The 26,527-nt window shown below is 32.5% G+C and overlaps 1 protein-coding gene across 1 annotated transcript in view; it reads left to right on the forward strand.

Annotated features, from left to right (window-relative positions):
• The window catches only part of LOC108911760 (titin), a 280,890-nt gene that overhangs the window by 177,703 nt on the left and 76,660 nt on the right, over positions 1 to 26,527 (forward strand). The window contains exons 20-25 of the mRNA XM_018716773.1: positions 1,489 to 1,657; positions 4,969 to 5,011; positions 5,070 to 5,202; positions 11,314 to 11,470; positions 14,878 to 15,960; positions 24,645 to 24,817. Of these exons, the coding sequence (XP_018572289.1) occupies positions 1,489 to 1,657; positions 4,969 to 5,011; positions 5,070 to 5,202; positions 11,314 to 11,470; positions 14,878 to 15,960; positions 24,645 to 24,817 (1,758 nt within the window). The remainder of the gene's footprint in view (positions 1 to 1,488; positions 1,658 to 4,968; positions 5,012 to 5,069; positions 5,203 to 11,313; positions 11,471 to 14,877; positions 15,961 to 24,644; positions 24,818 to 26,527) is intronic.

The following is a 26,527-nucleotide window of genomic DNA, read 5'->3' on the forward strand; positions in this document are numbered from 1 at the left end:
GTCCTGTGGTAAAATGTCTTGGGCATGTCTATAATGATAGGGATACAATTGTTGTTCTCTCATTATCCTCCATACTGTCATATGAGACATGTTATTTTGAACTGATAGTCGTCTTGTACTAAGTGTGGCGTTAGCTTCAACTAAATTTAAAATACTTTCCTCAATCAGGACATTTCTAATTATTCTACGCCTGCCTCTCTCAAAATTGTTCCTTTTTAACGTACCCCGTTCTCGTAAACGCCTTTCTGTGCAAAGAAATGTTTTGTAATTGGGCACATTTCTGTTGGGAAACTTTTCACCGTATCGTTGTGCGTCTGCTCTTGCGCTTCCATGACATTCACCTAACGTCAAAAGCATATCTACATACTCAGAAAATGTATACTGTTGCATTTTTGAATTATTTGATATTTTTATTTACTATAAAACGGCACTGGGAATACTCAAATGACACAAATTTGAAACTAAAAATACCTGACATTTCTGTTAACTGTCAGACCAGTTGTTTTCCCCATGGCACACTGCAATAATTAATTTATTTTGCTATGTAATGAGAGTTCATCACATCCTAGTGAAATTTAACAAGATAACCTTTTTTATGTTAAATACTTCAAATTTCAATATTTTCGAGTCAGGAACTAGAAAAAATTGACTACAAAAAAGATATGATTATATTTGTCCCTGGGTCCTGCATTTTCTCACGCCCCTGTAGCAAATTTTGAAATGTATTTTATGAGATTTATTAAGCACGTCAAGGTTAATATCTCACCAAAATTTCGTGACTTAATGTCGAGCCGTTTGGATGTTACGCATTAAAAACTGTTTCCGAGGTTACCCCTTTAGGAGAGCGTAGCTCCCTTAGGAGCCGCCACTGACAAAAATATTGTATTAAAGTTTTCGTTATTTTTCGACTTGTTTTATAAGCTCAGAAATTTTGAATACTTATTTCAGTTACACCTTGTATAACCGAAAGATGGGAAAAAATTAAAATCAGTTAACGTGTTTCGGCGTTTTAAAAAAATTAACTCATTCAAAAGATATGAATTTTATTCCGTACTTTTGGCCATCCCTCTATTGTTGGATTAAAAAAATTCTTTACCGGATAAAGCAAAGAAATGTATCATCTCATTTAAAAAAAATTGACAATCGGCCATCATTAAGATAGTCGTTCGGATAAAAAATGGCAGAGTTATAGTTTGCGGCATTTTTTTACTAGACATCCGGTGTATACCAACTTAGTTTGACGCATAACAATTTTCGAATCGATTTGTACATGAAAATCCATAACAATTTATGTGGAAAATGTTACAAAAGGTAAATCCAACGATCGAAATGACAGCGTGTGCTAAATCGGGATCAAGCTCAACGTATATATAATTAATTGGAACAGTTAGATCGTTATCTCACGCCTCTGACGTTGACATCGGGCGATTTACAATATAAATTTATTATGTGAACGTGTTGATTTTCATATTTATTCGTTTGTTCCAGCCTGACTATTACAGAGATGCCGCACACTTCCATCGGGTTGGAGATGGACCCGAATACCGTTTGGAGATTCCCAACGCCAAATTAGATTACACAGGCACATACACCGTGTACGCGAAGAACTGTAATGGGGATACCAAGGCGATCATATCTTTGCAGATAAAAGTCAGAGGTGAGTTTTTGTCGGCAAAAACACAAAATAATTCTTTTAACTTTTCTGAAGTTCTTAACCATAAAAACAACTGACCGTAAATGGTGTGTTGTATCTTCGTTAATTCACAGCCCCACAAAAAAAAAATATCGGATCTGGTATTCAGACCCATGTATTTCTATGTATTTTTTTTTGCGCTGAATCCGAATCTGCCTTCGGATTTGGCCGAACGGGTCTAAGTTTTCGGGAAAATTAAAAAAACAGGTCAAAATTCACAAAAAACGTAATTTACGATAGATGAAAGTTATAAAAAATCAAATTATTCTACCAGCTCACTAGACGTATGATTTTTCACTCGTTTAATTCTAATTTATCATCATAGTCAGACAAGCTGGTTCAATTTCATTCAAAAACAGAAAATAAATCAAAATGCTTAAAGCGCCATTTTCATGGCATAATTCGTGTTGTAGAGTTCTGGATACATCTTTTTATCCACCCACCCATTTATGAATTCATACATCTTTCTATCATCCACCTGTACCACCTATGAAACCCACCCATACACCCATCTATCCATCTGCTTTTTATACTGAGAGACGGAGAGATGAGATAACAGCCTAGAAGATTGAGAGTGCATTAAAACTTGTAGAATACTCTACTTTCTAAACAAAAGAAAACGAAATCTATAAATCATTCTTATTTTTGTTGCTATAACGTGTTCTTTTTTCTTCAAAGAATATATGCAAAGAGTTACGCTTTAGTTTGGTCCCTCTATTTTTCGCTTCTCTTTTTAACAACCTATAACTTTCATATCCTGATGAAATCGTTCGCCTTGTTCTTCGCTATAATCTCCAAGATTTTCAGGAAACCAATCCGTATGTGAATGAAAGAAGTGCAACTTGTAGTTCATCAAACATCCCAGATCTTGGAAGTCTTTTATCATTTTCGATACAATTTCTTCGTATTTAGGACTCTTGTTGTTTCCTAAAAAAAATGTTCACCCTATATAGGGCGAAAATTTCCGAATACTTCTGAAGCGAAATTGAAAGAAGGTGTATTCAATCGACCTCAGATTAGGACATTGTTCAAGGATGCAACATTCATCACTACAATGAGTAGTATTGAGAAGAGTGATTGGACTAGTTTCAAGTCCTAAATACGAAGAAATTGTATCAAAAATGATGGCTTCCAAGATCTGGGATGTTTGATGAACTACAAGTTGCACTTCTTTCATTAACATCATCAATATTTTAATTTATCTTTTTACTTAAGTATAGATGATTTTGTTTACTGTTTATTGACAAAAATAACACTCTAATTTTTTATTCAGGTCTTTGATAAATACATTTTTCAAATAATTTTGTATACTTAGTTCCGTTTATATTAGAAGTGAATTGAGTTCTTGACTTTAAATAAAGTGCTTACAAATAGTTTTTTAAAGGAAGCATTACGGGATCAAAAACTTTTGCTTAATGCAAATGTATAAGCCCAACCGTTTCTGGTTCAATTTTGCCTTGTTTTAAAAGGTTGTTCATTTATTTTCTTGTACTTGAATGAAATAATAATTACCCTTAAGAATTCGCTGAAAAACTTCCGCACAGAAGTACATCATTTTATCACTTTAGGATAATAACAGGAACGTCTCTAGAGCATCTAATATATAATCTGTAAAAAACACGGTGTGTGCACTTTATCAGGCCATTAGCATATTGAAATACTCATAATAGAAAAAATTATACAGTAGGATTCGCGCCAAGGTAAAAACTTTTAACTAGAAGAGACGTCATTTGATAATCCTGGACACATATTGTTATGAAAAAATAAAATATTTCTAATCACCACACCACTACTTTTTTTCACGATACAACAATGCCATATGGTATGAAGATGCCCCTCTGCAGGCAGAGACTGACAGTATTTCTTCCCAGTTTGCGTTCGACAGACCTTACACATCAGGAGACAGGAGAGAATGTAACGTCTTCACAGGCGGATCAAAAAGGAAGGAAGGTGCAGGATGTGGAATATACTCTAGATCCTTGCACATCCGATATCAGTGGGCAATGGATAGGCATGCTACCGTGGTACAAAAGGAATTAGCAGGTAAAACCATAGCCGCTAAAGAAATTGACCTTAGACACACTACGGTCAGAATCTAGAATGACTAGGTCGGTATGGGAATGCCACCAGACCCTAGTCGTGACCTTATCATATCTGTATGTTGGGCCAAAGGACATGAGCGGTGCAATGGAAATAAAGAAGCTGACAAGCTAGCCAAGACTGCATCGGGTCACAATATTTTTGGACGCGGTCGCTCTAGTGTGCTTCCGCTATCAGCACTTGTTGATATTATAAAGGAAAACATCCACAAAGAGTTTATGAAAAGGTGGGATGAAACAAATGTCAATTTGCTAAGGAGTTTCAAGAATATCCTAGCAAGGATACACCTTTTGTTTAGGTCAAAACTTCGCTTGGCGACAGGTATTTAAACTGGACACAGCTGGCTAAGGAAACACCTTCACTACATGAGGAAGTGTGAAACAGCTCTTTATAGGGGTTGTGAGCAGGAAGACGAGACGAGAGAATCCGTGTTGGGCGAACGTTCTATTGGAGAAATCCCTCTGAGCAAGGTTCCCACCTTTTTCTTTTTAATAGGTTGGTTAGCGTCTGAGATAGATTGATCTTCTAATGGAAGAAGTATAAAGGGCCCAATGGGGGCCTAAGTACCGTAGCTTTTAAGCTTCCAAAACCTTCGAATGAAAAATTGTTATCTGTGGCGGTGGATGAACATGCTATCAGAATCCTTAGGCCCGCCCTGATATTCATTTCGGTTCTTATTGTTTGTTCTATAGATAGAACTGCTCCTCAGACAATTGTGATCCCCTGTGGCCTCTATAACTGGTCGCATCCAATGCTTCCAAATGTTTCTCCGTTCCTCCGTTCTTCAATGCTGGCGTCTTCAGTGGTGATTACAAATGCTTCACCGCAACTGAAGTCGCCAAGAGATAACCATAAAAACCATGAAAGCCTTAAATCCACTATTAAAGACCGACAATAATCATTTGCAGAATCAAGAGCTCAATTGCATTTATATTCTAATTTGTCTTTAATTATAAATTCTAAATCATTAACGTATAATATTAATAAACTAGGACCTGTCACAGATCCCTGTGGAACTCCCTTAAAACTACTAGAAAAACTGATAATGTTTTCCGTTTTGATTATGAATTAAATTTGTTGAAATTTTGAGAAACTGAACAATCTCAGCAACTTCTGAAATAAATATCAGTAATGTCATCCTTTCAATCTTTTTAAATTATGTATTTATATTTCAGATCCTAAAATGCCAACTGGAACAATGGACAAAAAGAAAATTGGGTAAGTTTGTCTAGCTCCTATTAAAATTGCGCTTTTATTACTCTCGATTAAATTTTAGTGACGTACAAACTATACCAAAAATATTAATGGACCTGCGTGATATACGCTGTTGCGATGGGGATGCTGCAACAATGGAATGCAAAGTAGAGGCAACTCCTGCTCCTGACATAAGATGGGAAAAAGGAGGGAAGGTAAGGAATTACTTTTTCTAGAAGTGCAAAATGGATCTTTGTTGTTTAGGTACAAAAAAAAATCCAGAAAACAGAAATTATAAAGAAAGTGTGGCACATACTTAATTTCTTTATTTTTTTTTCTAGAAATTCAATTTGGAATTAGAAGTAACAGTTTAAAAAAAAACAGATGTAGAGCATTTTTATGTGAAACAAATGTTTTGTTTTTTCAAATCATTACTGTAATGAGTAATGTGTTAAACTCCTGTTGGAAATATACCCTCTCATAAAATAATAAATATTAAATAAATGTAAATAATTTCGCATTTCTTTGAAATTTTATGACAAACAGCAGCAAAAAATACTAGGAAAATTACAAGGTTTATTCTTAAATATATACAGAAAAAATACTGTCATGGAAATTCATACGATTATACTAGTAACACAAATGGTGTCAAAATTTAACATTCACGTTATGATAAATTTTGCAATTGAGATTTTTTCTTTGTTTGCATTTTGCCACCTGCTTTTTAAGTGTTATTTTTAGATTAATTGATTGAGGTTTTTGGTAAGGGAAATCTGTTTTCGTAAAAATAACTTTTGACTGATCTTTTTGGACAAGAGTTTATTTCATTAATTTTCAAATTTTTTGCGTAGGTGGCAAGTATTCAACAAACAAAGAATAAAAACAAAGTGGATGCCACGAATGAATAACTTCAGACAATCATGTCGATTCTGTTTGAACATAGCAATATTGTTTATTGTCATTTTAAAGAGATCTGGTTCTCTGGTAACAAGGTCCTTAGATTGTCTATTCTGTTTAACAAATTTTAACAATATGATATGTTATTGTAGCAAGTTCTTGTTATCAAATATAGTTATCTCAGCAAACTCATTTCAGGGATTTTTATCAATGTGAAAGGGCATTAATTATAATTAAAATGACAATAAATCCTGAATTTATTTATTTTCAAATTAATTTTTTTGAGATTAAAAATATCCTTAGCCAGTAAGTATCTTATTCCATCACTTACGTCAGCAATATAAATCTATTAGAGATACAACGAACTACCCAACGAAAAATTTATGAAATTATTTTGTTTAAATAAAACAGGAACTACAGAATTAATTCAAGATATTGATATAATGTAGATAGAAAAAAGTATAATAATTATTTAGGTTCTTAAATAAAGGATTTCTATTTCCAAATATAATTGGTGCAATAGATTGTACACATATAGCTATAGTTTCCACAAAAATAGATCATCCAGTGACTCCAGCAGTAGCTTACTTAAAAAGAAAAGGATTTTATAGAAGACAGCAGCAAGTTTATTATGCCTTTAAACTACAGTACCCCATTAAATTTTTTTTCAGATATTCAATAAATATTTATTTATATAAAAATATATAACTAGTTAGTGTCAATACTTTTCTCTACCTAAATACATCTAAAGATGTTTAATACACGTATGAAAATAGTATTACTAGATATATGTATAATGTATCACAGAGCTATATCAGAGTTTGTAGCATCTTAGTTTTTTGAAATTGCACCCACTGCTTTTGAAAGTGCTGCTGCGAGTTAACAGATGGCATTTGCCATTTCCAAATACACATATGTATAAGTTTTTATGCAGAAAACAGGAAATTTTAAACAGTACATGACACACTTGCGCATTATACAAATATATTGTAAATTTTAGGTTCACCGGTTATTGCGATATTGCCAAATGTGTCCGAACTTTGAAAAATTACGTATTCTAAACAATATTGTTGTCATTGTAGCTTTGAGCTACTTGTTATAAAGGTTTAAACAGAATATGGGTGTAAAAAGTCATCTTGTTATAATTTACATTTTTAACAATATGGTTTATAAAACAAGATTTTGGGCAATAAACTAACAGAATCAACCCGAATATGAGAAATCATTACCAACAAATTGTAGATTTTCTCAAGTTTTCAAACAATATTGTACAAGGTTAGTCTCTATAATCTGACAACTTATTGTGAGTTTATTATTGAAGTTACAAAAAGGTTTTTATGAATTTTTATAATACAGTATTAGAAAAAAACAATTGAATAATGAAAACGTCTAGATTAGAGTATTTTTTTTAATGGAACACCCTATGTATTAGTGCATATTTAGCTTCGTTAAATTTTTCTCTTTTCAAAAATATATAATATGTTACTGTTTGATTCAGAATTTTTCGACATATTTCAGTTTAAACTATTGTTGGAGGGAAAATGTCTGACGGATCGCAGTGGCTATGGACGAGGTACGTGGAACATACAAATGACTTTGACAGAAGTTTATTTATCATCATTAATTCATTAATTTATTTCTTATAACAAACTATTTTAACAAAGAAATAATGTTAAGTGAGAACGAAAAATTTGAAGTTATCCGATTATTTTATAATAATAAAAATCATTATTAACTTTAATAAGTCTTAACTTTAACAGAATTTTAATACCTAATTAATAAAAACCAGCTAAAACACAAATGGTCACAAATGCTCAATGTGACCGCCATTATTGATAGACTTCGTATAATCCTCATTAATTTTCAGAACTGCATTTAGTATGAAATGGGAATTAAATTCACTCCAATTTTGTATACATTGATCAACTTTATGTCTTAGTTCATCTAAGTTTACACTAGTTTCCTTATAAACCTCGTTTTTTAAGTAACCCCAAAAAAACTGTCCAAGTAAGGTCTGGGCTATTTGAAGGCCATTGAATATTTCCTCCACTACCAATCCATAAATCAAACCTATTATTTAAATAATTGTGTACTGCTCTGGTTCTATGCGGAGGCTCGTCTTGGTGCCAAATTAAATTGGTAGTCGATCAGCGGCAGGTCTTCCAATTTGTTTTCTATTTGATTTTCAAGAAAATGCAGGTATGTTTCCCCAGTCAGAGCACCTTCATAAAATACTGGACCAATGATTTTATTTCTCAATACACCGCATCAAACATTAAACGATGTGCGTCCTCGACTTGGAATTTCTCTATTACAGCGAGGATTTTCATTTGCCCAGGTTATGAGTATTTTTTCTATTCTAAATGCCAGCTGTTGTAAATGTAAATGTTGTAAAAATCTTTTCAAAATAGTTTAAGTGACCAATTTTCAAACGCAGCATTTCTCTGCTGTACTCTAATCGCTGAATTTTTTGATTTTGGGTAAGTTTGTGGACGGGCGTAGTTTTATAGGGGCGGTATTTATATTTATGTAACGTTCTAATAATTCTACTTTGATTTATTTCTAACTGTCTTGAAGCATTTACTGTGGACTCTTATGGCCTTTCTACAATAATTTAATATTTGAATTTACCATGGTAAACCTCGAATGAATATTTGCTTACCTTGAAAATATAGCAATATAGTTAGTTCTAATTCTTCATTTGGAATAATTCTTCGTTTCTGTCTTTCAAGTGATTTTGTTTCTTTAAAGCGTCGCTCAATGTCGTAAAATGCATCTCGAGATGGAATTAGTATCCTGGGATGCAAACAAGCTACTCGGCTCGCGCTGCATTCACATTATTAAGTATTATTCGTGTAAAATAAACGATAACCTCAAATTTTTCGTTCTCACTAAACATTATTTCTTTGTTAAAATAGTTTATTATAGGAAATAAATTAATGATGATAAATAAACTTCTGTCAAAGTCATTTGTTTGTTCCGCGTGATTCGTCCATAGCCACTGCGATCCCTCAGATATAAATTTTTCTACTGTTTTTCCAAAAATAGTTTTAAACTGAAATATGTCGAAAAGTCCTGCATCAGACAGTAACATATTATATATTTTTGAAAAGAGAAAAATTTATCGAAGCTAAATATGTACTAATATATAGGGTGTTCCATTTAAAAAAAATATTTTTTCTTTGATTTAGTGATTTCCATTATTCATTTGTTTTTTCTAATACTATATTATAAAAATTCATAAAAAAGCTAAAGCTTTGCATTAAAAACTTTTTTGTAATTTCAATAAACTCACAATAAGTTATCAGATTATAGTGACTAACCCTGTACAAAAAAGTTTGACAAAATATGTGCATGTACTTCAGTTGTGAGAATTTTCATGACAGTATTTTTTGCGTGTGATCTAATCAATAATACAAGGGCGTTTTCAATTGAATTCGATATCATTTCTTTCTGAGAAACTATCAGAGATAGTCTTTTATAAGATAAAATTTGAAAATATTTTCATTACCTCAGTACTTTGGAAGGTTTTCTGAAACACGTATCCGTAGGTACCTAAAGTAAAGGATTTTAGTTGCCACATGAAAATGAAAATGACATATTCATAAGCATATTTTCAGTGCCGTCATTTAATCTTTTTCAATTATTTTCAACTTAATATTTTCTTCATAATAGTCTAATAATAAAGTTATCAGTAATGTCTTCAATCGGAAAAGTATTATCACTTCTAATCTACCTAGTGCTTGAATTATTTCCGGAAATATTTTCGAAGGAACGTATTTTTTGAACATTTTCTAGAAAAATTGAGGAAAAATTTCCGCACATTAATTCAAGGACGTGGGGGATTCGGTAAGAAAATTTTACAATCAAAATTTATTTTAAAAATTTGACATGTTTCATTTTGAAACTTACTTATTTCGCCAAAATAAAGTTGGTTTGACAGGTAGACATTTTTTTGTGGTGCATGACACATTTTTTTCTTCTTAAACGTCACATAATCTAATAGCATTTCAGGCGTTTTTTTAAATTCAAAAATGGCTCGTTTTGGAAATAAAAATTCCGAAAACATAAAAACAACACGTTCCTTTCACTTTAGTAATAAAAAAAGCATTTAATTTTTGAATTCAGATATTTATATTTGCAGTATAATTCACTTAGTAAGGTATTACTAAAATAGAAGGAAAGTAAGTTTTTGTAGAAGAGTGATGTCAATAGCAGTTTATCAATGATTCTTAAAAAATCATAACTGCAATCAAGTAGGCTTAGGCTTGTGATGTCAAAATCGTCTTCGCTATACGTCACGTTGACAGTCATTTTCTCTAGGTTCTAATTGTTTATAATTAAATCATGGCAGTGGACAACCAAAAAACTAATTTAAAACCTTATAATACCTATATGTAATTCTTGCACCAAAATATAGGGGACATTCTTATGTCTCATAAAAATTTAAAGTATTTGCCATATATACTGAAAAAAACTGGAATTAGTGCGCATCAAGAAAACCTTTTCGCAGCTATTCAAAAGATTTCGGAGGAAGATATCCCATCTTTTTTACGTAAAACCAGGGCTCAGCAGAACAAAATTTCATCAAATTATTACATATATTTTATGAAACACAGACATCTGATGGAAATGAAAATTAAAGGTAATAATTATGCTCCTCGTTACTCTCCGTTGCGAAGAGAAGAGTTCCAGCCAGAACTTCAAAAACATTTAGCGTTAATAGAAGAAATCTAGGAATAAATATTTGATAAATAATTATTTGTATCTATTTATTATTTTAAAATAAATAAAAACATTACAAAGCAAAATTCTGGATAGGTACTGATTTTTGAACTGAACTGATTTTTGAATAGCTGACAAAAAAAATTTCCACTTATTAATTTTGTTTGCATAGCTTGGCAGAAGGAAAAAAAATCCGAAAAATTTGAAGGTTGCCATGGGCAACTGTCGAAATTACAGTATGTAATTGGCTTAAAATGACAAGTTTAAAATTTTCAATATAATTTTTGCGTTTTGACATTTTCTGAGTGACTGACGTTTCTGGAGACAGTATTATGCTTTTAGCTTGAAACATTTCTACTGATTTTTCAAAATATTACATCTAACAATCGACCAAGCATATAGAAATCATTTTATTTAAGCTGATTTGATGAACAGTTAGTGAAAATAGTTTTATGAAAAATAAATGCAATGATAAATGTGCGAGACACATGCGAACACATAATTTTTGATCTGGTAGTAAATTACGTCACCTACAGTTTCCCCTCAAAGCTATTCCTTCTAATTTATTCTTATTCTCTAACGGCACAATAAGTTCTTTTAGTATAACACATAAAAAATAAGAAAATAAGTAGTTTCATCGCCAGTAGTAGTAGTAACACGTGGAAGCAAACAGGTTACATAATAATATATTCACTTATTTGCAGCTGATCCACTTAGGAGGAGATTTCAATGCCGAGTTCGATGGCGAAACTGCCAGGTTGTCTATAAATCAAGTTTACCCTGAGGATGAAGGAGAATACACATGTGTAGCGTATAATGAACTAGGAAAGGCGTTCACATCCGCCTGCCTCATAGTGGACAGTAAGTAAAAAATAAATTTTTCAGTATCTATTTATTCGGTTAGATCTTATATACACTAAAACCGCTGTATCCTTTCAATTGCGTCACAAGCAATATTTGTATGCACTAAGACGAAAAATCCTAGTCAAATTAGTCACTGTTCATATAATTGAAATGTCATCTTGACAATTTCCAAATCTGGATATCTCATCAAATTTTAATACTGGTTTCACTGGTTCCGAAAATATGCCAAAAAATCGATATTTCAACGCTCAGAAAATATAAACAACAGTTAGTACGGAGACGCCATCAAAACAACTGTCAAATTTTTGACCTGAGTGTTAGTTCTGTTTTGTTTTAACTGATGCGGTAGTCAAACTACAGTCTAAAATTAATACCCAACAAACGTCCACCATTTTCTTTCACTCTGATACACATACAATATTGGAACGATTGTCTGTGATAGACTAAGACTATGAAGACATTTATACCATCATCTCTTTTTGGAGCGTCTAACATAAAATTAATTCATGTCTGTAACGACTATCTTTGATATTAGGACACAATCTTGAATCGGTTCTATTGTAGGTTATCAGCTTCTTTACGTAAAAATTAATAGTAAAAAAATAAACAGATGCAAATTTCTAATGTACAATTTTATTTTCTAAAAATAATGTACTCTTGTTAGAATTTCCTAATGTGGACGGTTTTCGAGAAAAAAGGCTTTTGAACTCTTACAATATTACGGTGAAGAAAATATGCGACTTTTCTCGAAGTAGGCTTATGTCAAAACTTATAAATGGATGTCTCATAAACAACGCATACATTCTCAGTAATATTTTAAACTCTAATTAACTTTATATCAAAATTTTAGTGATTGTTAGTGACTGCAGTTAGTAATGACTAATTACAGTCACTAAAGTTTTGATATAAAGTTAATTAGAGTTTAAAATATTACTGAGAATGTATGCGTTGTTTATGAGACATCCATCAATAAGTTTTGACATAAGCCTATTTTGAGAAAAGTCACTTATTTTCTACACCGTAATATTGCAAGAGTTCAACTAAAAGCCTGTTTTCTCGAAAACCGTCCGTATTAGGAAGTTGTAACAAGAGTATATTAGTTTTAGAAAATAAAATTGTACATTAGAAATTGGAGCCCGAAAAACCTAACTTCAAAAAAATTACAACTTAAAATGTAATACGAATGTAGCATAACTAGCGCCCTCTATAAAACATACAAAAAATAATTAGATCAGCGTATTTGGCGTCCTTAACAACCCCGGAATACCAAATCTCATAAAAATATTTCGCACCGTTTGGAAATGTCGCTCTCTATCTCGAAAATAAGAGGAGATAGACATATAGTTCATAAGACAAAAAAATTCTTATTTTTAGTCGTACTATCACCCCTGAATTTACGGGAGGTCTTTCTGAAACACCCTGTATAATTAAGAAACTTTGAACTAGCTAATTAGAAGATGAGCACATTATAATTATCAGTAATCTGAACTGATGATAAGAATCTGCATTAATCTGAATCTGTTGCTGGCACCGTCAAAATTGCCAAAAGAAAAAAATGTAAATTACCTTACATGCCTGAATGAGTTTTTTAAAAATATTAGATTCCCTTAAATTCAATATATTCACTTTCTTTGAAACACGTTATATACTCGCATTATACAAAATTGGTATTTTAATTCACACTTAGAACACCCTAGTTGAAATTTACTTTTCTTGTTTATTTAGGATTGGTTTTAGACCTCTGAAGTAATGTTTAACTAAGAAAACTTATATTACGCCCAGCTTATTTACACTTATTATGAAGTAACAAGAAAAACTTAAACCCAAGTTTAAGTAAAATTAGCGAGGCTTCTTTAAAAATATTTTTTTTTCGTTTATCTTATTAAAATTTAAGTAGAAGTAGTCAAGTAGAAGGAAATGAGTCGATAAATAAATAGAGCAATGAAGAGTTGTGTAAAAGTTTTAGAAAAATAAACAGACTTATAAATAAATTATCTAATTTCGGTCCATAAAATTTTTTAATATAAAAATCATTTGAAGATTAATAAAATATTTTTTATTTTGACCAAGAAAGGGGAAGGTAACATGGAACACAGATTTTCCTTATCTAGGAATCTTTAATTTGCTATTGTCGTTCTTGGGCTAGGTTCTGTGGTCGCGGGATTGCTATCAGTACTTTTGGTTCTAAGGCCGCTGAAAATGCTGACAAACAATTAAGTATGTACAATAAATACAATAGACGATTATCTATCGTATATTGATTAATTTTTGGTGAAAAAAAATAAAATCTACTTAACTGCATATTACTGGACAACACTAAAGACATTATTAAAAATATTCGTTAAGGTACCGCTCGGGACGCCACTGGACTTAACAAATCTTATCAATTTAGAGTTAAATTATGCTCTTAACACTACAAATAATACTGCCAAATTGCAACAAAATTGGGTAAAGAGTGTTTAAGATATTTACGTAATAACAATTTTTTTACAAAAGTTTAACAACATCCTGTACATTGAAAACAAAGGATCTGCGGACTAGTATTTATATGAACTTTTTGTCTTAAAATCACTCAAATAATCGTCTGTTGAATTTATTGTACATACTTAATTAATACCCTGTATTTGTCACACATAAAACTTCTATTGATTGGCCTAACAGAAAACATTGGTGCAAAAATTCACATAATTCTTCCTAAAATCGCGACAAGACCATTTTGTATCAAACCTTCATACAATATTGTTTAAGAATTTGGGAAAATCTACAATTTGTTGGTGATAATTTCACAATTATAAAAGTAAACGCTATATAAACGTCGGATTTTCCTATAATTTGTTGTTGTCACAACTTTAGAGACGATTGTGTGAATTTATATGACAATGTTTTTCCGTGTGTATTGTATTAATTACACCAGCCAACAACAAAAAAAGTTATGTGAACTTCACATGCAGCATATGATTTCCTGTGTGTTTTTGTCTCCGAAAATTTTCTAAAGATCTTCAACTTTTTGAAAACTAGAGGGTTATGGAGTAATTCTGACAACGGATTCGGAAACTCCGTGGAAAATTACGTCGAAAAACATGTGTCGCATATCAAGATCTCGTCACTTCCTAAACTCCATTTTACTGAAGACTTTTAGCGATTTTCTGAAGGTATTCAGACTGTGGATTCGTGCTCAGGAGACACAAATACACAGGAAGTCATATGCCGTATGTAAAGTTCACATAACTTTTTTTTGTTGGACGGTGTTAAATTTTATAGTTTTTATAGATGGTCTTTTTTCGAAAATGGTATTCCCGAAACCTCTAGGTATTCCATAAGATCCTTATCTTTTTATTTAAAATTAAAAAGTATCACTTATTTTACTATATCTAAATTAACATTAATATTCTATTTTTTTCCAGTTCCAGAGGAAAAAGAGAGTCTGATCAACCAACAGCTTAGACGACCATCCGGCTTCCTGGATGGATCAACCCCGATTTCCACGCCGCGTACCACTCCCAATAGAAGCGTCTCCCCTCGGCCCCGGTACAGGGAAATCATCTCTACAGAAACCAGAACGCGCAGAATGCGAGCAGCAGCTCCGAAATTCTATGCCTACCCACATAACCGAGTAGCGGAAGAAGGAGAAACCGTCCGTTTCCAGTGCGCTGTTGCTGGCCATCCGGATCCATGGGTTACTTGGGAAAAGGATGGCGAGATCGTGACGCCTTCTGCCAGGTTGAAAATAACCGAAAACGAGGACCTTAGGACGCTAGAAATCAGGGAAGTGACGCCTAGCGATTCCGGCGTCTACAAAATAATCCTTGAAAACGACGTTGGTAGAGTGGAAGCCTCAGCAAAATTAGACGTAATCGCCCATAGACAAGTCTCAGCCAGAGGGATTAGAGCACGAAGTTTGTCCCCGAGGAGCACCCCAACGTACTCGAGAGGCCTTATAGGGGCATCTGCCAGGTACGGAAGCAGAGCTCGTCTTTACTGCGATATCCGCGCCGTGCCCACGCCTTTTCTAAGATGGTACAAAGACGGAATTCCTTTAGATGATTCTGAAAAATACAAGAGCGCGTACGATGGAAAAGTAGCTTCGCTAGAGATTGACAACGTGACTTGTGAAGACGCTGGGTTGTACACTTGTGTGGCCAAAAACAAAAACGGGTCTGCGGAAACTTGTGCGCAACTTGAAGTGTTCAGGGAAGAAAATCTTCCGCCAGAAATTATCGAGGGATTGCCCAAGAGACTAAACGGAATGGAAGGCAATCCGGTTACGATGAAAATCAAGGCCATAGGGTCACAACCCTTCGATGTGGTGTGGATGAAGGACGGTTGTATCTTGCCCGACTGCGCTGATTTTCGTCAAGTTCATAGCGATGACGGGAGCATTAGTCTGCATTTACGTGACGCTTATCCCGAAGACGCTGGCAATTATAGGTGTGAAATATATAACGTGTATGGAGATGCCTTTTCTACGTGCCATCTTGTAGTCCATGGTAAGTACCTAATTCGAATCTCGCATTTTTCGATGTTTAATGGTCAAGTTAAAAAGCAAATCGACTGTGATTATTACATTTTATATGCGACTATTTCGATGTTTGGTTTGTAGCCCAGTAAATGAAATTTGTAATACATGTAATTCGTTTCAGATTGAAACTTGGTTTAATCGTTAGTTTGGGGTTTTTAGCAAAAATAAATAATATTTCCCAAAAAGTATCGGTTTAAAACAACAAGATCATTGTTTAAACAATGATTATAATGTAAAAATTACCAAAAATTGAGTTTTTTAGCAGTATTAAAAACCGCTTCCTAACAGAAGTTTTTGCTTTTGTTTATACTTATAGGTTTTCAAAAAAACGCTTCATTTGAGACCTGCTAAATTAAAATCCATTAACAATTTGTTTAAATAATTGCAAAAAAACAGCGAAATTTGAATTTGCTATGTAATTAAATAGAAGAAAATATCATAAATTGCCTCTAAATTGCAGTAAAAGTTATATTTTGTTAAGGCGGTTTTCCACTAAACGGACAAAACAAAAACAAAATACAAGTTTGTGTCGAATAAAACAGAACTGTAACTTTTCGCAAACTTTTTGAAGACAGGGCGTTTTGCGACAGTTGGAGTTTTGTTTTTCGGGTCTCGCTCAAAAGCGGTCACATCAAATGGTTTCGACGTGTTTTGAAACTCAAGTCTGTTTAGAGGAAACGGTCCTGTTGTGTTTTCTATTTAAGTGATCCAACCCAATATCTATGTCGGCGTTTTCTTCTTCCCAAAAACAATATTTTAATCATTAATGATTAATAGCTATACTATTAAAAAATATATATAAGTACGGTTATAGTATTTAATTGACTAGGATACAAACTAACCAAGTAAACACTTTAACCGTAGATATACCACGAACTCAATCGATGGATATCTGGGAAACCGCTCGAAGGATTTTTTTGAAATTGTGATGGTGGATACGGACTGTGGGGCCTACCAAGCTAAAATATTTTCAAGGTCATCGTATTTCCGGTTATACCGAAAGCTAATACTAACTTGCTTATTTTAAATGGAACCTTCTGTATATTATTGCAAAAAAATTAGGGATTTTCATTTAAAAATTTCGAGTTTTCCACATATTCTGAACTTCATATTCGATAAAATTTTTTTGACCACCCTGTATAAGAACTGGAAAATTTTCATGTCAAATTCGATAAAGTAGGTCTTCCTCTACAAAATGTCCAATTTGCACAAAAAAATTAACTGGGAAAACTAAATTTTGCTGACAGTCTGCATCTCTCAATTTTTGTTTAAAAATATAAATATCTCGGAAACGGTCAATCCTAAGTATGGAGTGTGCTATATGTTTTCAACTTAAAAATGGATGATGTTTCCAAAAATGCAATAATATAAAGAGGGTTCCATTTAAAATAAGAAAGTTAGTATCGACTTCCGGTATAACCGGAAGTACGATGAGCTTGAAAATATTTTCACACCATCACAATTTCAAATAAATCCTTAAAGCGGTTTCCCAGATATCCATTAAGGTGGGACACTCTGTAGACCCTTACTTTTATTCCAAGGACTTCAGTATAAACCAGCCATAACTAAGAATAAAAAAATTTTCTCTAAACATGTTGGTTAGTTATTGGAAAAATGTGCACTGACTTCCTCGCGACAACCAGTGGAAAAGGACCGAAGACAAAAACAAAACTCGAACAAAATGTAGCCCGCTTGATGGAAACAAGAGTTTTGGCTTTGTTTCAGTTTTGTTTTTGTTTTTCAGGTTCTAGAAAACAGAAAAAGGACATAAACTCAACTGTCCGTGTAGTGGAAAATCGCCATTACGCTTAAGAAACCCTAAAAAGTTTTTGCATTTGTTTATTAGAAATAGCATTTTTTCAATTGCAAAAACGCGGTTGTTAGCATTATAATAAAAAGCCTTATGAGGGCTCATTTGTTTTGTCTTGACTTATATTTTCAAGATATGCAATTGGAAATTGTAATTTCATACGCTAACCTCCTCAAAACAGCGTAACTCCTTGTTTTTTTTATCTAAATAGGACAGCATTCTACTGTGTAGATTCTGGGATATGGAAGCGTAAAGTTAATAATAAATAATTTATAGCTTATAATCATAATCCTGAAGTCAAAAAAAAAAAAAATGGTTTTATAGCTAACTACAAGTACTACTTTCAATATCCGTTTAGTGCATTTTCGGCAGATAAAAGAAAAATCAAGAAAGGGACCGTGGTCACTGGAATTTCTCAGCAGAGCGAGAGTGAGGATGACTGAGAGCAGCTGCGCTGCTGCGCGCCGCATGGGTTTCAAAATGCGTATGCGCGATAAACGATGACTTATCGGGAACGGTAGCACTTATCAAAGCGATTTTTTTTTAATTTGATATAGCAAAATGAGAGGAATACGAATATTTTTTTGCATTCGATTGTCGGCTGCATAGAAAATTCCCTGGGCAATTAATAATTGTTTATAGAGTAAAATGTAAAATTTTTAAAAAGTTTCTAGGGTGGAATTGACATATGTTTTTGACATATTTGTTCACAAAGTTTCTTCAATATTTATAAATATTTGCTTATTTTAAAAATTGCTCCAAATATACATATGATTCTCTACTATTTTTCGCCCATTGTTAATGCAAAATTCATTCATAAAGAATGACTTTTTTTATTTAGGGCTTAGTTTCAATGTTACAGGGAAAAATATTTCGAGAAACGGGTTATTTCTAGTACTTTTTGTATGTTTGTTGTTCCCCTGAATTTAGCATTGGTTTTTTGGAATAGGCACACTCGGATTCTTATTCTACATAATATTTGGGATTTTTCTGTACAACAAAATAGATGACTTCAAACACAAACGCCAAAGCCTACTTTTACTGCTCTATCGCTTGGACTACCAACGTATCAGAGGTTTTGACAACAATGTTTTCGATAACACGATTATTTTTATTTCATAATTGTTTAGAAATACACATCCTGCGTTGTCACGATGTAATTAATATGCTGTGTTATTTATTTACAAGATGATTGCTTGAGTTATCATTATTTAGAAAATAACTTCGCATCACGATACTTTTTAACCAGAAATTAAAACTATACACCAAATTTGAATCAAATTGTTTAATTCCTTTTCTTGTAATTAAAAAAAAAACAAACTTTTATGAGATCCCAAAGATATTCACTTAAAATAAATGGTAGTAAGTATCAGTTCGTAGTATTTTCAAAGTTATTAATGCCAATCTTTTGTTAAAAACAGGACCGTAAAAGGGCGAAGTTATAACATACGACGATTTTTACGAAAGACATGGCATAGTTCCAAAGATAAATTGTATCGGTTAAATGCTACTGTCAATATTTACATATAATTCTTAGAGGTGACAACAAACGTCCATACCCTTGAAATTCAAATAAGTTTTGTTCAGTTGTCATAGAATACAGATTCTTTCAGTTTGCACGAAATCAATTTTTTTATTATATCTACTTAAAAGAGTATAATACTTAACTAACTACATTTCAACATATCTATTGAACTGTTGATCAATTATTGCAATCAATCACTAGATATTAATTATTTAACTTTACGTAAAGTTTATTATGTTGATTTCGTTTTTCTGTAAAATGAAATAAGTTCGATTATGTTTGTCTTTAAAGTTTTAATCACTTTCTGATGCAGAAATAGAAACTAATCGTTATATGAACTCTTCGAATTATCATTTATTTTCAACGGTGAGACCTTTATTTCTTCTCGCCACATGTGAAATAAGATTAACTGATAATTATGTCAGTATTTAATTGAATGTTATGTTTGTTTGTCATCGAGTAATCCAATATCCCACGCCAATTATTCTAATACAATAATCGTAAAATCTAACTAGCTTGATATCTGCAAGTTTCAAATTTCTAAACGCAATTCGCAGAACAATTCCTTATGTATTCAAGAATCAATTTGTGGATTACGCAAAGATAAAGTGATAAAGAAGTAAATTCAGGAGTTCTACAAAAATTAACCAGTTAATATTCACTAAGTGTTTCTAATAGAAAACTTATTCATGGTATGGAGCAACGAGCTGACAATAAACATAAATATTTAACTAATTTATATGGAAATTGTAGCTATCCTAAAAATAGACATACGTGATGCCTTTTAGAATAAAGATAATGGTGGTATTGGATAAATCTAACACTAATTTTAATCTATTGTAATTTCCAGTAAGGGTTTCAATAAAGTTTCCAATATAAAGTATAGAGTATCCCAAAAATAACGCAGGATTTGAATTGTGCGCTTGGCAGCACTGCCGAGTCATGTGTTGTAGTAAACACGTTGCAGTTAGACAAAATGGGACTCTGTACGACGGTCGAGCGAGTGGAGATTGTGAAAATTCATTACAAGTACGAAGAGTGTGTAGATGAGACTGTGCGCAAATTACGTGGAATTTTCCATAGAAGGAACGCTACGAATGAAAGAACTATGAAAATATTAGTTGCTAAATTTGAACAAACAGACAATAAAAAGACAGGCCGAAAATATTGCTACGGTGAGTGATCAGTGCGGCATCGGTCATTGCAATTAACATTTCAAAAATCACAATGGAGTGGATTTGAACAAAAGATCTGCATCCGCATCCATCCAAGATTCAGCTAACTCAGAAATTGAAACCAGACGATCATTTAATGCGCCGGATATTCGTTGATTGGTTGTTGGAGAATCAACAAATGGACGGTGACTTCGCTAAGAAAATTATCTTTAGCGACGAGGCGCATGTCCATCTCAGTGGGTATATGAACAAGCAAACTGTCTAACTTTGGGCGACAATTCTCGGGTCATTCAAGAGCGACCACTGTATATCCAAAGAGTGACAGCGTGGTGTAGATTTTACGCTGGTGGGGAGACATAAATCAATTTTTTTTATATTCACAATAGAATTTCACCGAGTAACAGGAGATTTAATATTTTGAAACATGTTATTGACAATACAATGCTGACGTCTTTGACTAACTTTTTTTATTACTTCAAACGAAAATGCCTGGATTTTGGTCATCTCAAAGCACCAAATTTTAAACACACAATAAAGATAAGAATTAGGACTATAGACAAAAAAATCAATCCAAAATCTGAAATTCAGTCCCAAAATAGAATAGCACGGGACTGGTGTTTTCTTCAAGGGGAAAAACGTCATTGGATGAAAATATTCTACAACAGATTATTCCAAACAGGGTGCTGCAACAAAGCTCCATTATTTTGTAGTAACTTTTTTTTGAATTCAGCAAAAAATTCACTTCCTCGTTTAATATTTGTACATTGTAATATAGGTACCACACTTTGTGTAGACAATTGTTCGTTTTCGAGTTTTTTACCTCATTTTTAATAATGGAACTTAGTTAGGACATCATCCTCCAGGTATTTTAATGGGAGAGGTTGACTTAGAAATAATATTTAATTATTGAAAAAACATGTATTCTAATTAACTTCTTTATTATACAGGGTGATTTTACTTTAAATACAGAAACTGCAGGAATAGATTAGTTGCCAAAAAATAAGTAGAGTTTGGTAATGAATCTAGTCCTGTAGTTTCTGTATTTAAAGTAAAATCACCCTGTATAAAATACGAAGTATTTCATTATTTACTGAGAATCCGTATACCTTAACCACGGACCATGAACTAACCTACACCAATTACTGTACCTAGCGTAAAACCACAAATTAAAAGGCCGAACCCATTTGCTTGCGTTTCAACTTTCAACCGAGCGACATCGTTACGATCCTCAAAAGTGGCAGTTTATCAACTGGCGCCTCGCCATCTGTGGGTGCGACCAAGTTATGGCTTCATGGTGTTCTGGTTTATTCGAATTAATGGCCATATCAATTTACAGTTGCAGCGACACGATGTGTACAAGCGGTCGATTTAAATTTACACTTAGTCAGATATATTAAATAAGGAGTGGGACATCATATTTTTGGGACTACTGAAATATCTGTAAGTGCGAGTATTATGTTAAAGGTTATCGAATGAACATATCTCGTCTACATTGTTTTTTTTATAGGATACAACAGTATTTCAAAAGGTTTAAATAACATAATAGTTATTTATGATACAAGTGTTAAAAGGGACATTTATAGGGGAATGAGCGTAGCGAGTCGAGCAACCCCATGAACAAAATAAAATCACTTTTAACAAATGTATCATACAATATTTTATGTAAATCTGTCATTAAAAAAATGCCGTGGGTGGGTTTAAACTCCCGACCTATTCCTATTATTGAAGCTGTCTTTAAATATTGTAAATTTTGTGGCTAAAAAAAAAAGGATTTTGAAGAAAATACGGGAAATGAAAGTAATTCACCAGGTGCTGAAGAAGCCGCAAATAGGGCAACTTTAGATCTGTTGTTCCAGAAATATGATATAGCGCAAAGACTTATTGAATTATGTAAAATGAAGAAAGTAGCAGACAAGTTCACTGAAATATATTTTTGGCGTACTTCGAAGAAAAATGTAAGTTATGGAAGGCATCAACACTGTGGTCTAATTACTTTATGATAAACACTAGTTTGCAGATCAAGAAAAACGTGGATATAAGCAAGTATTATAAGCTAATAGCGTTTTAAAAGGAAATTGTGTAGGATATCGACCAAAAAAAAAAAAAACAAAAATATTTACTAGCCAACAAATCCAATTCCATTCAAATAATACATTTTTTAATGAAGCTCCAAACCCCAAATATCTAATGATAAAAGTTTCATCAATTTTTGTTTTTTTTTGGAGTATGCCGTCTTAAATTGGATTGAATGATATTGAAAAATCAGAAAACTTCTTTTGATTCATATTTTGGAGACTAAAACCAACTTTTGTCGTAGTTTTTGTATCGTTGTATCTACATGAATTATTACCATAAATATGCTGCATTAAGGCAAGCCGCCGTTACTCACCGTCGCTTTTTTCTAAATTACCTTAAGGACAAATATACTGTTCACCTGTTGGGATAAATACTTCTGGGAAGATTCCTACTAATATTGCCGAATTTCTGAAATTGCCATTGTTTCCGAAGATCTTCGGCATCTTTGTTAGCAGATTCGGAAGCCAATTTAATTACAATAAAACGACATGGTGGATGGAAATCATCAGCCGTTATTGGGGGCTACATCGAAGAGAAGAAGATGAAAATTGAGCAAAATGATGTGGGTGTGTCGGTTTGGTTTGGCATAATTGCTGTTCGCTTCGCCCAGTTTAGTGCAGCCTTGGCTTTAGATATCCAGCTTGTACTCCAAATTATGAAAAACTATATTCGGACAACGTTAAATTGTTTCGTCAGACTTCGGTCTGACGATTTATAGCTAAATTTGAATCAGATAGTGCCTACTTATTTATTTAAAAGTAATAAACACATTGTTAGTTGGAGATATATGTATGGAAGTAATCAGTAAATTTTATAATCTTGTTTCATTTTAGACGCAAATTAGTGATATGAAATAGTTTATATTTGTTTAATGATTTCTTTTTGTTGGCTTGGTTTTACCATAAGGGGAGTGTTATCTATACGGAAATAACCAATGATAGGAAATTTGGAAAATATTTGTGTAGTGTAATATCTTATTAAATATGCGCGCCTTATTAACAATAAAAAAACAACAAACTCATCGGATGTTCAAAGATTACACCACCACACAAAAAAAAAGTTGTCTGAAATGTACATGCGACATATGATTTCCCATGTATTTTCGCCCACTGAACACGAATCCGGAGTCAGAATTGCTCCATCACCCTTCAATTTTCAGCAAAACGCTGAAGAATCTTCTGAAATAGGAAAATTTTCATTTTTCAGCGTTTTTCTGAAAATTGAAGGGTGATGGAGCAATTCTGACTCCGGATTCGTTTTCAGCGGGCGAAAATACATCGGAAATTATATGTCGCATGTACATTTCAGACAACTTTTTTTTTGTGTGGTGGTGTTATTTAAGAATTTTGGCAACACTAAAAATTGCAATTTTTAATATAGTTTATTGACGTTGAAAATAGTTAAAATCGCGTTTTTTCGAACTAAAACAATTGTTAATATCTCGAAAACGGTAGATTTTAGAGAAAAGTTGCATAGGGACATTTTTGTTCAGGATACCCCAAAAAAAAGCCTAGAAAAATTTGTTTCGAGCGAAAAAATCGAAAATTACAAATTTGTTTAAAAAAATTGTTTAAACAATTTTTGATCGTCTGGCAACATGTGGATATGTTTCAAGGGTCATTTCTTTAATAAGATTATGAAAAAAAATATATATATCTAATGTGAATCATGTTCCTAGCGGGAGCGACGATACAGCCTGGACTAATTCGTTCTTGTATGTTGTTTATTAAAAAGAAGTAAATTTTTATATTTCAATAAAAACACTACAAATTTATGTGTATGTATCAACCCAATAAATTACTTTTCCTGTTATCAGAAATCTTAAGGGACTTCGTTTCATGGTCTTCAATGTTCCGTTCTAAATTGAGTAACTACAGAAAGAATTGCCAAAAGAATATTTTCTGAAAATCTAAATTATGAAAACTTGTTTATATGCATATTTATGTATTTTGCAAAGTTTTGAGTAAAGCATAACTAAATAAGATTATTAATAAATTTCCTTATTTAAGAACACGAATCTTCATTTTTATGGGTATTTACTACAAACTGCTCTTCTACTTTTTCAGAGAGAACCGGTGGTTCCGGAAAAATTGAATTTTCAAAGCCTCCCTCACCTGTAATTGCGACAGAGGGTGGAAATGCATCCTTTTGTGTTCGATTTTCGTCTACAATGAATGAACATCCAGTAATACAATGGAAAGTAGCAGGAAAAGTTGTTACACCTTCAGAGAAATTCAGGGTAAGTTAAATATGTTTTGTGTGAAATACAAAAAAATAGCCAGATACATTTTTAATTAAAGTTAAATTGTTGTCTAATTAATTGTATACTTCTGTACATTTATTTTGGATGCGAATATTTTGCAGTTTCCTAAATTTTCTAATTATAAAGGGTGATTTCACTTTAAATACAGCAACTGCAGGACTATATTCATTACCAAAAAATAAGTAAAGTTTGTTCTATAAACTTTTCTCCTACGGGACTCGGTATTCGAGATACAGGGTGTTAAAGTTTAAACAAAAATTTATTTATTCTGCTGTATCTTCATAATACGTTGACGGAATTGAATGAAATTTACTACAAAGTATTTACATAATTAGACCTTTTATTGAATGTAATATTAATCTTATGGCTTTAACCAGTGGCGTGCTACTGGAGGTGCCACATCATTTTCCTTAGAAAAAAATACGCCACTGGCGGTTTTTTTGTAGAAGTCATTTTATTTCTGGAAAAATCTCAAAACTAAATAATAAAATAACATTAGCAAATAGTCCGAATAAGTAATTAAGTAACGAATCCTACAATTATCCAAAACGAAGTTCTTCCGCATCGATACACTTTTGCTTTTGGCATCTTCTAATCCATTTATAGAGGAACTTATCATGACATGATTTTCCCTGAGGCGATTACAATTTTTCTCTATTCTTTCCCACAATTCGTCTCGTGTTCATAAGCACAACAAGGACTGCAGCTTCAGAAATAAATAAACAAAGCTAGTTATAACACTAAAACGAGATCATCGTAAAGCTGATAATACAAACAAAAGATTCTGATGGATTTTAAACAAATATGAGTAGGTGGACTAAATTTGCGCATTATGGTCGTCAAATAAGTAAATTATCTCCTAAACGGCTGATACTATTAAAAAACACCAAAAACTACTTTTAATTCATTTATTACATTCAATAAAAGATCTAATTACGTGAATACGCTGTAATAAATTTCATTCAAATCGTTCGGCGTGATATGAAGATATGTTCGAACATATAATTTTTTTTGGAAACTTGAACACCCTGTATCTCGAATACCACGTCCCACAAGAAAAAAGTTTATAGGGCAAACTCTACTTATTTTTTGGCAACTAATCTATTTCCGCAGTTTCTGTATTTTAAGTGAAATCACCCTGTATAGTAATATTGTATATAGCCATTTAAAAAAAATCGAAAAATGTTTCAATATCGAAGTACCTGATTATAATAATGAAGATAAATTAAAACAAAATATTTAATAAAGTTATCATATACCTGTGTTCGTGTGTAAATAGTGTAAATAAAGCAATTTGTTCATAAATATACATTAAAACGTAGTATTCTTGTGGTTTCTACAGGACCATAATTTAAATATAAAATTTCCGCTGCCTAATTTCGACATTAAAAGAATATTAACACACTTTCTTTTCGTGCAAATTTTGCATACCGGATTTGACAGATATTGTTCAATTTACGTACAATAAATGCCTGATACGTTTTCCAAAACTTCACATATTTCTCCGATTTATTTCCTTGCACATACTCGTATATAGAAAGTAAATTATCATTGCTCACAAATATTCAACGCCCGATTTCAAAATAAAAGTGAAACTTGAAGAAAATGCGAACTTCATTATATTTGTCATAAAAGCATTGCACATTCCGATTATATAAGTAACGCGATGATTTTATTATGACACAG

Source organism: Anoplophora glabripennis, unplaced genomic scaffold (genome assembly GCF_000390285.2).
Source record: "Anoplophora glabripennis isolate ALB-LARVAE unplaced genomic scaffold, Agla_2.0 scaffold423, whole genome shotgun sequence".
In the NCBI taxonomy this organism is placed as follows: domain Eukaryota; kingdom Metazoa; phylum Arthropoda; class Insecta; order Coleoptera; family Cerambycidae; genus Anoplophora; species Anoplophora glabripennis.